General features: G+C 47.1%; 1 protein-coding gene across 1 annotated transcript in view; it reads right to left on the bottom strand.

The window, feature by feature from the left end:
* Window positions 1–792: 792 nt before the first annotated feature.
* The window catches only part of LOC311247684 (cAMP-dependent protein kinase type I-beta regulatory subunit-like), an 87,376-nt gene continuing 75,665 nt past the window's right edge, over window positions 793–12,503 (bottom strand). Inside the window, 4 exon segments of the mRNA XM_084338694.1 lie at window positions 793–1,931; window positions 1,934–2,031; window positions 2,033–2,063; window positions 2,818–2,899. Coding sequence (XP_084194820.1) covers window positions 1,894–1,931; window positions 1,934–2,031; window positions 2,033–2,063; window positions 2,818–2,899 — 249 coding nt within the window. The 3' untranslated portion in view covers window positions 793–1,893.

A 12,503-nucleotide genomic window follows, 5' to 3' on the forward strand; every position in this document is an offset into this window, starting at 1 on the left:
CCCCGTGGACCTGCCGACTACACTACCACCGTCACTGGATCTCAAATTCAGCGACTTCGGGTCATTGAGAAGCGCTATATAAATAAAATGAATTATTATTTATTATTATTAGTTTGTCACTGAGTAAGACAGAAAGAGCAAGAGAGACATAGAGAAAGAGAAAAGCAGGAGGAAGAGAGAGATGGAGCGTAAGAGAGAGAGAGAGAAGGATATAGAGATGACAAAGCTAGAGAGACAAGGTGGGCGGTTTGGATGAAGATCTAGGCATGAGGTGAGATTAAGGGAAGAATAGAATAAAGGCCAATCAGAGGGCGGGGAAGAGAGAAAGACTAGGCAGGATTAAAGAGAAATAGAGAGAGAGACAGGGGAAGGAATGTGAGAAGAAACAGTGGCCCACATTCAGACAGACAGGGAACAAGGAAAGAGATGATCAAGAGAAAGCATGACTCCAAACAAGTGGATTTCAGAAGCTCGTCTTTATTTGCTCAAGATGGGGATGATAACTTGAGAGAGAGAGAGAGAGAGAGAGAGAGAGAGAGAGAGAGAGAGAGAGAGAGAGAGAGAGAGAGAGAGAGAGAGAGAGAGAGAGAATAGGATACAGAAATATTTTTTTCTATAGGTCCCGTTTGTACAGTCGTTGGGTTCAATAATTGTGCAACTTGTAAAATAGATGACATAACAGTAGATGATTAAAAAAGAACGCAAAACAAGTATTTTATTTTCTTTATTTTGTATCTCTTTTTCTGATTTATACATTGAGAACATTTAAGTAATGTCTTTAAAAACAACGGAAAGAAAACTGCAGTATTCACCAAAAATGTCAGGAACTGTCGAGTGATGCAAAAATATCTCACCTAGCAATCTAACAGAGACCAAAGTCAGCTTTAAAAAAGCATCCATTTAGACATTTGTATGGTTTGAGAGAATTTATATAATCCTGAGACAGTGTACGCATGTGTGTGTGTGTGTGTGTGTGTGTGTGTGTGTGTGTGTGTGTGTGTGTGTGTGTGTGTGTGTGTGTGTGTGTGTGTGTGTGTGGATGTGTGTGTGTTTGTGTATGTAGTGAACTGCTAACACTATTGTGCCTTTGGAATAGAACAGCTCACAGATTTGACTGATTTCAAGAAACATGGGGAATATTTTTCTAAATAAAAGCCACACATTGCTTCATCACACATCGGCCCATAATAAATCTCAGAAGTCGAAATGTGACCGTACTCCAACAATTACCCAATAGACACTCTTACCAGCAGTGAAAGCACAGTTAAAAGCATTAAGATAGAATGAAACAGCCTGTAGGATAAACATATTTTGTTTCTTTTCTCTTATGTCTTCCACTAGTTAGTTTTTAGGTAACAAAGTCCTGTGTGGGGGCAGTGGGTCTGATTTGACATGGCATCACGCACCTCAACCCGAAGTAAAACAAATAAATAATAATAAGACAAACTACAGCCTGCGAGCAAAGAAACACACACCTACTGCCTCCAGCTGTACATAACCACGACCTCACTTCCCCCTCCGTTTCCAGAAACCAACTGAAGCCCCTCCCACAAACACATACAAGTGCAATCTCCGTTCTTTGACAGGCTAGAAGCATGCATCATATACAGATGACATATATATGACCTCATGCAGAGTCCCATCCACTCTGGATGTAGACACCTTCCCCTATTGTTGTTGTTTGTTTGAATAAAGCTATGTGACAGCACAGGTCAAGTCAAAGGTGCACAAGATCAATAAAAAGAAACACGCAACGAATTGAACAAAATGGCGGGAAGCGAGCGCCCTGTCATTGTGTCACGGCATATCCCGACACCCACCCCCCCCCACCCCAAAAAACTCCCAACGCCGTTGTCATCCACCCTCGCTGAGGGTGGGGGGGGGACCTGCTGGTCACACGGTGAGAGAGATGAAGCTGTTGTATCTCTGATGTTCCTCTTGAGGATCTCTGAGCAGGGTCCCAGGACACGCTCAAAGCGGGGCCGGTCCAGCTTCACACACTTCAGAGGGCCCCGAGCCACCACGGTCGCCGCGCGGCCTGTTCAGCAGCAGGGCAATCTCACCTGGAGGAGAGAGAGAGAGAGAGAGATGTACACACACACACACACACACACACACACACACACACACACACACACACACACACACACACACACACACCACACTCACACTCACACTCCACACACTCACACTCACACACACACACACAGTTGTATTGTTGTAAATAATTTACTTTCCTACCATCAGACCGAAACAAAAAAACAAAGTACAATACCAAGCAGGGCTTTGCAGATTCTACCTTTAACATATTTACTTTGTTAATAAATCCTGTGGAAAAGTAGTTGTGATGCTAGACAAAAAACGTTATTCTTAATTTAGTCCACTTTCGAATCCACAAACAGATCCCTTCTCTGGTGGATGATTAGTAAAGTGCACATTATCAAAGCAGTGGGGGGAGAAAATATTAGAATGAAAAAGGCCAACAGGAAGCAGCTTCCAGAGTTATATAATACAGCACCAAAGGCCACAACAGCACAATTCATCTGATGCTAATATTTTATATAACGATACAGACATTCCTACGCAGGTTACATTTAAGTAGAACCAATAAAACACTTTCTCAGCCAAGTCTCTACAGGAGCTATTTCTGGGTCTCCGTTCCGCATCTGTATAATGTATGTTTTTGAACCAGGGACCTGCTCAATAACGGCCCTGATGAGAGCCAGTTTCTGTCTGGACTAGCAGCTCTTTGTGTGTTGGTGCCAAGACCAGGAGAGGGGGAAGGGGGGGGGTGAATCAAAGCCCACAAACACTCACCAAAGTAGTCCGAGGGTCCCAGGCGGCCCACCTCCACGTACTCCTCATTATCAGACCTGCGCTGGAGGACAGACGCTGTGCCCTGAGAGAGAGAGAGAGAGAGAGAGAGAGAGAGAGAGAGAGAGAGAGAGAGAGAGAGAAAGAGAAAGAAAGGGAAAGAAAGAGAGATTATAGAGTGAGAGGGGGAAAGAGATTAAAGAGGGGGGAGAGAGAGGAAAGAAAGAGAGAAATGAGAGAGGAGGGTTAAAGGAATGATGGGGGAGAGAAAGAGAGGGAGAGAAAGACAGAGAGAGATAGAGACAGAGAGAGATGGAGAGTGAAAGATGGAGAGAGAACAGAGAGATGGAGAGAGACAGAGAGAGATGGAGAGAGAGAAATATGGAGAGAGAGACAGAGAGAGAGACAGAGAGAGAGGGAAGAGATAGGAAGCGGAAGGTTAAAGGAATGATGAGAGAGAAAGAGAGATAGTGAGAGGGAGATAGAGAGAGACAGTGGTGACAGTGGCTCGGAGGTAGAGCGGTCGTCTGGTAATTGGAAGGTTCCCGGTTTGATTCCCACTCCTCCCGGGCAGCGTGTCGAAGTGTCCTTGAGCAAGACACTTAACCCCTAATTGCCCCAGATGAGCAGGTTGGCACCTTGCATGGTTGCCTCCGCCGTCGGTGTGTGAATGTGTGAGTGAATGGGTGAATGTGAAGAACAAAAAATTGTAAAGCACTTTGGATAAAGCGCATATAAATGCACCAGAGAGCGAAAGAGAGAGAGAGAGGGAGAGAAAAAGAGAGGGGGGTTAAAGGAATGATGGAGAGAGAGAGGGTTTAAGGATGACGGAGAGAGCGAGAGAGAGAGAGAAAGAGAGGAGAGAGGAGGGGTAAAGGAATGACGGAGAGAGAGAGGTTAAAGGAATGACGGAGAGAGAGAGGGAGAGAGAGGAGAGAGAGAAAGAGAGAGGGGGAGAGAGATAGAAAGAGAGAGATAGAGAGAGGGAGAGAGAAAGAGACGGAGAGAGCAAGAGAGAGAGAGAGAGAGAAGGAGAGAGAGAGAGAGAGAGAGAGAGAGAGAGAGAGAGAGAGAGAGAGAGAGAGAGAGAGAAGAGAGAGAGAGAGAGAGAGAGAGAGAGAGAGAGAGAGAGAGAGAGAGAGAGAGAGAGAGAGAGAGAGAGAGAGAGGAGAGAGAGAGAGAGAGGGAGAGAGAAAGAGAGGGGGAGAGAGGAGAAAGCGAAAGAGAGGGGGGAGAGAGAGAGAGGGAGAGAGAGAAAGAGAGGGGAGAGAACAAGAGAGAGAGAGAGGGCGTTATTTGGCCAGGGCTGAAAATCATCAGGAGGATTAACTGGGGAAGAAATTCTTCAGCTTGATAAGCATTATGCAGGTGCACTGGATTTAGACCTCTCTAATGTGGGATAGACACCTGTTCTGTGGGACACAGGGAGAGAGACAGAGAGACACACCCACACGCACGCACACTCACACACACACACACACACACACGCACACACACACACACGCACACACGCACCCACCCGCACACACCCCCCACACACACACACACACACACACACACACACACACACACACACACACACACACAAACAGCTGATGTCTGCTGGCCAGCCTGACTGAACTCTGTGCTCTCCGCACATTCTACTTCAGCACTACATGGGATTGTTCATGGGCTTGTATGAGAGAGGGAGAGAGAGAGAGAGAGAGAGAGAGAGAGAGAGAGAGAGAGAGAGAGAGAGAGAGAGAGAGAGAGGGAGGGAGAGGAGAGAGAGAGAGAGAGAGAGAGAGAGAGAGAGAGAGAGAGAGAGAGAGAGAGAGAGAGAGAGAGAGTTTGGCCAAGCCTCCAGACCAATGTAATGGAGGAAATATGATTTCTCTGTTAATCTGCACAACAGATCAGATCCTATCATATTATCATATCCCACAGCTGTTGACACTGTGTGTGTGTGTGTGTGTGTGTGTGTGTGTGTGTGTGTGTGTGTGTGTGTGTGTGTGTGTGTGTGTGTGTGTGTGTGTGTGTGTGTGTGTGTGTATGTGTGTGTGTGTGTGTGTGTGTGTGTGCGCGTGTGTGTGCTTGGGTATCTTTGCATACAGTCTCCCAGCATCAATAGATGTTGAACGTGTTTTTATTTACATTTACATTCTGTCATTTAGCTGACGCTTTCATCCAAAGTGACTTACAAGTTCTGTACGACAAATCAGCAGGAAGGGTACAACTTTCAGCTGAGTAACAATGTTCATCGAACAGTGTTGAAACTTGGGTGCTGCAGTGTTGAGTGCATAGTAGTAGACATACTGTATTAGTATAGTAGGTAGTAGGAATGTGCATGAATGACCAAAAAAAAAAAAGTCTACTGTTCTTAACTCATTCAGCTGCGGGGATTAGTCGGGAACCTGTGATCGCATTGCCAAACGTTAAAATATAGGACTGAGTCACCTTGTTTGTAGAGCTATAACTATATTCTATATTCTAGCTATGGATACAATACTATGGCCCAATTGACATCACCTTTCTTCCGTTCAAGATGCAAAAAAGAAATAATTTTTTCCATCCATATGTTCCCGTTCTATATCGTATTAGCTGCCGCTCAGCGTCAATCTGCACATATCTCACTCCAGTGACGTGCACTGAATAAAAACTCACAAATGTAACTTTACATACCAACATCCGTCTGGCCACACCCCCATCTGCTACCTACATAAGCAGGGGTGTGGCCACACACTCATCTCCTTCTCAAAATTCACCACAAGAGAGTGCCTGTATACACCACTTGACGGGGTGTTTAGCTGAAGAAAGGAAAACAGAAGAACAAGGAGATACGTTGACGTTATATCTTTATTTTCTCTCTCACTATTTTCGAGAAAATACAGCGATAATGTCTTCGTCACTGGAGTGTCTGGAAGATGATGATCATTCTGACCTCCACCGGCTTTTTCGTATTAGGGGCTCGCGTCGCTGATATACTCCCCACCTGCAGTCCTCCTTGCTGCGGCTGGATAGGTATTGAACCTCTGGTTATACAGCTGGTCTGTGGGAGGCACCGGCTGTTGTGAGAAACTGGTTGCTTCCGAGCTGGGTGAGTAATGTTTTGCTTGCGAGCGCCAGTTGTCTGCTAATGCTATGGGGGTTAGCTGACAATTTTACGAAGGCCGGCCCCAGATTGGGGTCCTCTGCTCGGCCTCTTAGGCGGCGGACGGAGGGTCCTGGTCTGACGCCCATGATGGTCAAACTAGTGGGTCTGAACCCGGGATTCTCTGGACAAGCGGATGCTTCTCTGTCCCGTGCAGGCCCCATCTTTCACATGAATGTGAGAGTATACCCTAAACACGAGGAAATGTGGGTATGGATCTTCTTTATCGGTAGTTCCATGCTCAAGTCGGCTGCAGCCCGTATGGGAATTGTGCCGACTCCGCTGTATGTCTGGTAAATCACAGTTGAAAACTGTGTTGGCATTTCTTTTTCTCTTCTCTCTTAGGCGGCGGCCTGTCTGAAGTGTGGCTTGTTATGTCGTTGTATACAGTTCAGGTGATAGCTGCTTAGCTTGCGTGCTAGTTGTGGCCTACTGTTAGCCAGTCAGCTGTTAGCTGCGGCGCTAGCTCGTTGTGTTCACTAGGCTAGGAAACGTTAGCTTGTTGCTATCAGTCGGGAGCGGCTGTTAGCTTACTGCTACACTGTTGAACGTTACTGTGAGTATAACATGCCTTAAACACTCTGACTACGACGTCATCTTTGACAGAGGATGTTAGTCGACCCTACACCGGGTGCCATGCCAGCGAGGACTTCGTCAACATGGAGAACGGCGGCTGGGTGGCGTAGCGGACATTACCCTCGTCACCAACGCAGGAGACGCCGGGTTCGACGTCGGTTGTCCCGTTAACCAGTGTTGCAGTCCTCTCGGCCTGCGCTCCGGGTGAAGGTAGGAGTCCTGCGGACTTTAAACACTTCTTCTTTCCTTCCCTTCTAAATGTTTTGTAATAACGATGTTTTCCAAAACGTGTGTTGCTGCAATACATTGAGGATACGACGCGTGTTGTGTGTGAATTGTCTTGTCACTGGTATAGCTTCTCTCTACATTTGTAATAACGATGTTTTCCAAAACGTGTGTTGCTGCAATACATTGAGGATACGACGCGTGTTGTGTGTGAATTGTCTTGTCACTGGTATAGCTTCTCTCTACATAGAAAATCGGCGTTGTTTTTTTACATCTGTAAAAATGAACTGGTTAGTTGTGATGAGAACATGTGTTCATGTAACGTTGTAACGTGGGTGAACTCACAACTAAGTGGGTTAATTAACCTGTGAAGCTATGCTTAGTGACATGTGATTGAGGAAAAAATCTTTTTCTCAGCCTGTAATGACAATGAACAGCGTTGTTCACATATTAACAGGGGGTACCTGTTCAACCTGGTCGTATCAAGGGTAAGGTAGGAGGGGTGACCCCCCCCCCCCCCCCCCCCGGTTTTTCCCTGGGGCTTCCCCCCCCCTCCTCTCAGACATGTTTGTTTACAATATATTGTGTCACTGTGTTTGCGGGGATACGATGTAACCCTCAGCTTAAGCTGCTGGGGTTGTGCGTCTGCTTGAGAAACGATTCTTTTCCTAGGGAAAAGGTTGTTTGGTCACTATCATGTGTGCTTAGCAAGGCCTGTGGCCAATACGTAATCGAGGACTTATGTCTCTCTCGTTATGAAAAACGGCGTTCCTCTGTAGTAAGAGTGTACTTTGCCATTTTTTGTTGTGATGAAGGGGTTGTGTGTGTCGTTGAGATCTACAACTGGGTTAGGTTTTGGTCCACAGAAGCACATGTGTAAGTCTGGTACCGAGGCTCTTAAAGGGGCCCTCTCTGTTCTGTGTTTTTTCCTTAGTAAAAATCAGATAGCAGGTTAGCACATGAGCTATGTGAAGCTGTTAAATGCTTCATGTAGCATGCTATGACTGGGTCATGGCTCTACTTTGTCATTACATCGTATCAGGGGTGAGGGGTCGTAAAGGGGTGAACTGGTAAACCTTTCCTCCCCTTTTCTGATTGGTCAGGGGTCACGTTGCTGTTTCGGCACGTTACAGGGTAGGGGGGGGGGGGGGGGGAGAGTTTCCTGGTCCCACGCCCTGAAAGATTGGGCGTGTGCACCGCGGAAATTCCCCCGCCATAGAGTACGTCACTGAGCGTGTTTCTATTGGTAAGACTTCCGTGAGTTGTTCAGGTTCCATGTTATGGATCTGTTTCAGGGAGTTGTCAGAGCCTCCTCCTCATGAAGCTCCTCCTCAGGGAGAAGAGCCTTCTGTGAGTTCGGACCCTCCTTCCCAGTGAGGGAGCCTCCTCAGAGTTTCAGAGCCTCCTCCTCAGATTGTCAAGGTGAGTAGAACTTCAAAAGGAGTTCTGCTCTATTGTATGTGTATTCGATTCAATTCGATTATTGAGTGTGTATTGGTTCAGAGCCTCCTCCTCGGAGAGTCCTAACCCAAGTGTTACATAGCTCAATGTTGCAATATTTATTTTCAATCTATAGCTCGCGTGGGAAGTCTCTCTGGGGGTTCCCCGTCCTCTCCTTTTTGAAGTAGGTGGACGGGGTATTGTTTAGGGTTTCCCTGACTCCTCGCCTTACAGGTCTGTTGAGTCATGGGTTTCCCCCCGTCATAGGGGTACGTCGCTCACCGTCCCCTCTTATGAAGTGTGGTTGACGGGTGGTGTTTCCCTCAGCCGCGTCGCATGGGACCCATGTCCGTATTATTTTTTCTTTTTTCTGAAAAAACGTTAAATTAAAGAAGCGGCTTCTTGTTGTTCCCCAGGCGGCTTGGAGGAACGGTATCTGGTGTCTTGTTAGACTATCCATTGATGTGTTTTGGGTCTCGACGCGTACATAGTGCTGGCTCTGGGTGTTTCTGATAGGAATCACGCATGAGGCTGGTGCGCCTTGGTTGCTCGTTATTAAAACAGCGTTTTCATAGGGCAACTGGGATGGAGTTTTTCTCTTCCGAGCGCCAGTTTACTAGGTTTGTCTCGACGAATTCTCGTTCATATCTGGGGGATGTTAACGGAATAGATCAAAGCATAGGTAGAGGGGTCTCACGCCCTTGGGGTGGGCCACTGAGCGCGGTACGAATGGGACCGTCTGGGTGGCGCCCTCTATAATGTTTTAGATCGACACGCGTACCTACCCCCCCTCCTGGAGTTGGGGATGTTGGCGTGATTAGGGCACGGGACTGGTTCTGGTCACGCTGGTCCAGGTCAGTTAACCCGTTGTCCGCCGGGGACGCAGATCTTCTGTTCTGGTACCCTGAGGGACTTGTGCTTTTTTCAGGGGGAAAAATGCCGGGTCGGCCCGGGTGCCACAGGGTTTGATATTATGGAGATGTTCGTTCTCCATTCTTTTCGCCCCTCTCTTCTCCTGCTTACGCATGGCTGAGAGGGGGCTGTTGAGGTGGTTTTTATAGTACTCCTCTGGCATCCCTGTGTACGTCCCGGTCCGCCGGGCCCGGTCCGAAGTCGTTTTCGTCAACCCGTAGGCCTGGGATAACCCCTTTTTGAAAACTGAAACACTTGTACTGCGGTATAGCCAGTGTATACCCGCAGATGTGTTTTGGAGTTTTTTCCTGAGGGGTTATAGGAACAACCACCGCATGTTGAACCAAGAGGGTGGTTGATTCCCTGGTGTGTTGGAGCGGAGTCAACTCCCGGGTTACCCGGTTGAGTGTGCCCCTGCATGTTCATGATGTCTGCCAATCGTGTCAGCCTTCTCTGCCTCGGCCCCTCTAGAGCGTCAGGTTTTTTTTGGTGGAGGCTTTGACATGGTGCTCAAACAATGCCAGCATACGCCCCTTCCGCCGGGGTGCTGTTTTCAGTTGACCCCTTTGGCGCCTGTCTCGTCCGCAGTGCTCCAGGCTCGGGTCAAGTGCCTGCTGCCTGCTGCCCCGGTGCGCTGCCTGCTCCCGCTGTAGTGTAGCCTCTCGAGTGCTTCGAGTTACAGCCATGCTGACTGCCTGAGTATGCCAGGGTCAGTGTGCCAGGCGGCGTGCTAGTGGGGGGAAGGGCCTGCTCTTGGATGGGCCCTGTCCGAATACGCTGGCGATGTGGGGGGCGGTGTCACTAGTGACCGCCTGGTGAGGTCTTGATGCTGTGGCGTCATTGGCCTCTCCGGGCCCCCTTTTTCCGGGGGGATCCAGTCCCTTCTGGGTCTGGGTCTTCCTTCGCGCTCCGCTGCTACGGCCTTGTTACGGGGTTGAGTTTGCTCTTGACCCCATGATTTTGGGAGCGGTAACGAGGTTTGTTCCTTCCGTTCGTTCCCTGGTGGCATGCGGGTTGTGCGTGTGCGTAGTCGTGGGGTCGAGCCACGGTCTGCTCACCCTGTGCGTTGAGTTGCTCGAGTTCCTCTTCGCACGGTCGGATCCGTCTCCCTCCCGTCCTCCAATAGGGAGGGTATCCCTCCATTAGGGAGGGTCGGGGGGCTCGGTCCTCCCCGGTTCTGATGGTTGTGGGGGGCCTCAGTGGGGTACATTTGTCGAGCTTCAGCTCCCGCTCAGCTCCTGTTGTGCAGATTGACGCTGAGCATACCGTGGTGAATATAAGTATGGTTTTAGAGCGGTCTAGGGTAATTCATGAAATCCTGAGTTAAAGCCCTATACGTCGATTCCACTATACACGTTGCCATGTCTTGCCTGTATACGCTATTATCCCGAAATCAAATCTAGATCATAGCTATTATGTTCCATCATGAGTGCATGAAAAGGGGGTCGTTTCTGATTATTTGATTGTCAGTAACGGCATTCGCATTGAACACTAAAAACGGTTATCAGCCCGATCGGCATGAAAGCATTGCAGGATCAAGCAAAAATGTACGTCAAATCGCCCTTACCTGTGCCGGGAGAAATCCAAAAAGAATATTCCAATTGTTTGATCGCCATCTGGTATATCCAATGTCCATTTTGTCAACGGCATAATTCACCACAACATATAGATCGTAGATATTTGACGCGCTTCAATGGAACCGGGACAACCGTTCGCCTCGCCCAACAAGGGAAAATGAAACCTGAGACCTGGGGCCGTCCCACAGAGAAAGATACAACGGTAGAAAGGGTGCTCGATACCGCCATCTAGTGTGATGCGGCCGGTATTGCACTTTTACATTGGCATGAGGATTCCCCATGTTAACCCCGAGTCTGTGCGCCTGTAATGAATAGAAATATCGAATAAAAGAAATAACGAGTATACTCGTTGTTGGCGTTCAACGATTGACGCCCAATAACGAGTATACTTGTCTATGGCAGGGAATGAGTTAAGACAGAATATTAGAATATTCAAATATAAAAAAATAAAAAAATTATATAGTTATTTTCTGTTTCAGTTTAAATTCAGTTAAAATGTTCAGTTTCAGTTCAATTCAGTTATTCTTTTTAATAGAATGGATCATTAAAATCTAAGGGTATTGCACATAAATAGGCACTTCAGAATCTGAAGTTCAGATAATCCTTCAGAACGTTGATCGGCTCAGCTGACCGACAATAAATCTAAATGACACCATTCACCATCGTAGCCTATAATAACAGCATTGCATTGGCCTATCAACCGTTTAAAAAAAATTATAATTATAATAATAATTTGGTCGATTTTTATTTGTCCAGCAGAGAGGAAGAATGGGAGAGAGATATGGGGGAAGACTTTCGGCAAAGGTTGCCGGGTAAACAAACTGAAACAGTAGCATGTGCATCTTTTAGATCAATTAGGCTATAGAAATTAGGCTGCCTCTAAATATAAAAATGAATTAAATAAGAATGGTTTGCTTCAATAAAATGTTATATAAAAAAATAACTTTAAAAAAAATTATATAACGAATATTTTTTTCGACTCTGACATGGAAATCGAATGTGGAGACTGGCACGACTATTCGAAAATTCTTTCATTTCAGATATTGATTGAAGAAGTGTGTTTTTAGTCGACGGCGACATATACATGAACAATGAACATGCACCATGTAGGTGTGTTCATATAGCACAACCCCACAAATACTACAGTCTAAACATGAGCCTGTTTGTGTGTGAGCAAGCATAGATTTGACAGAGGCACATGTCAGGGCTGAATTAGACTTCCTCACTGTACTGCAGTCCTCGTGTAATTACTAGCAGGTAAAAGTCAGTGAAGGGACTTCCCAGCTTGTCTAAAGTCATGCATTAAAAGGACCTGACCAGTCTCTCTCTCTCTCTCTCTCTCTCTCTCTCTCTCTCTCTCTCTCTCTCTCTCTCTCTCTCTCTCTCTAATCCCTCTCTCTCTCTCTAATCCCTCTCTGTTCCCTCCCTCTCTCTGCTGCTGGCCAGGCTAATAATGCTAAATATGAATATAATGACTCTTAATGAGGAGTCCCAAACCCACCAGCCGATCACCGCGGTCTCACAAAGGTGTGATTGTGTGTGAATGAAAAGGATGTGTGTGACTTAGCGGGGTCTCTGTACCCAGAGTGAACTGTGTGGAGAAGGGGAGAATATCATGCATGTGAATGGAGAGTATTGCATGAAGTGCGCCTGTAAGAGTGAGCGTGCTGTGTGTGTGTGCATGGGAAGTGTGTGTGTGTGTGTGTGTATGTAACTTTGAAGCTTTTCAAGCATCAGCAGGCGTAAACTGTGCCATGCGGTGAACATTCCCACACATGCCATGGCACTTCAGAAGGGGTGTGGGGCTCTCCTTGTGGGGGCTACAGGTG

Source organism: Notolepis coatsorum, assembly GCF_963971535.1.
Source record: "Notolepis coatsorum genome assembly, contig: SCAFFOLD_386, whole genome shotgun sequence".
Lineage (NCBI taxonomy): Eukaryota > Metazoa > Chordata > Actinopteri > Aulopiformes > Paralepididae > Notolepis > Notolepis coatsorum.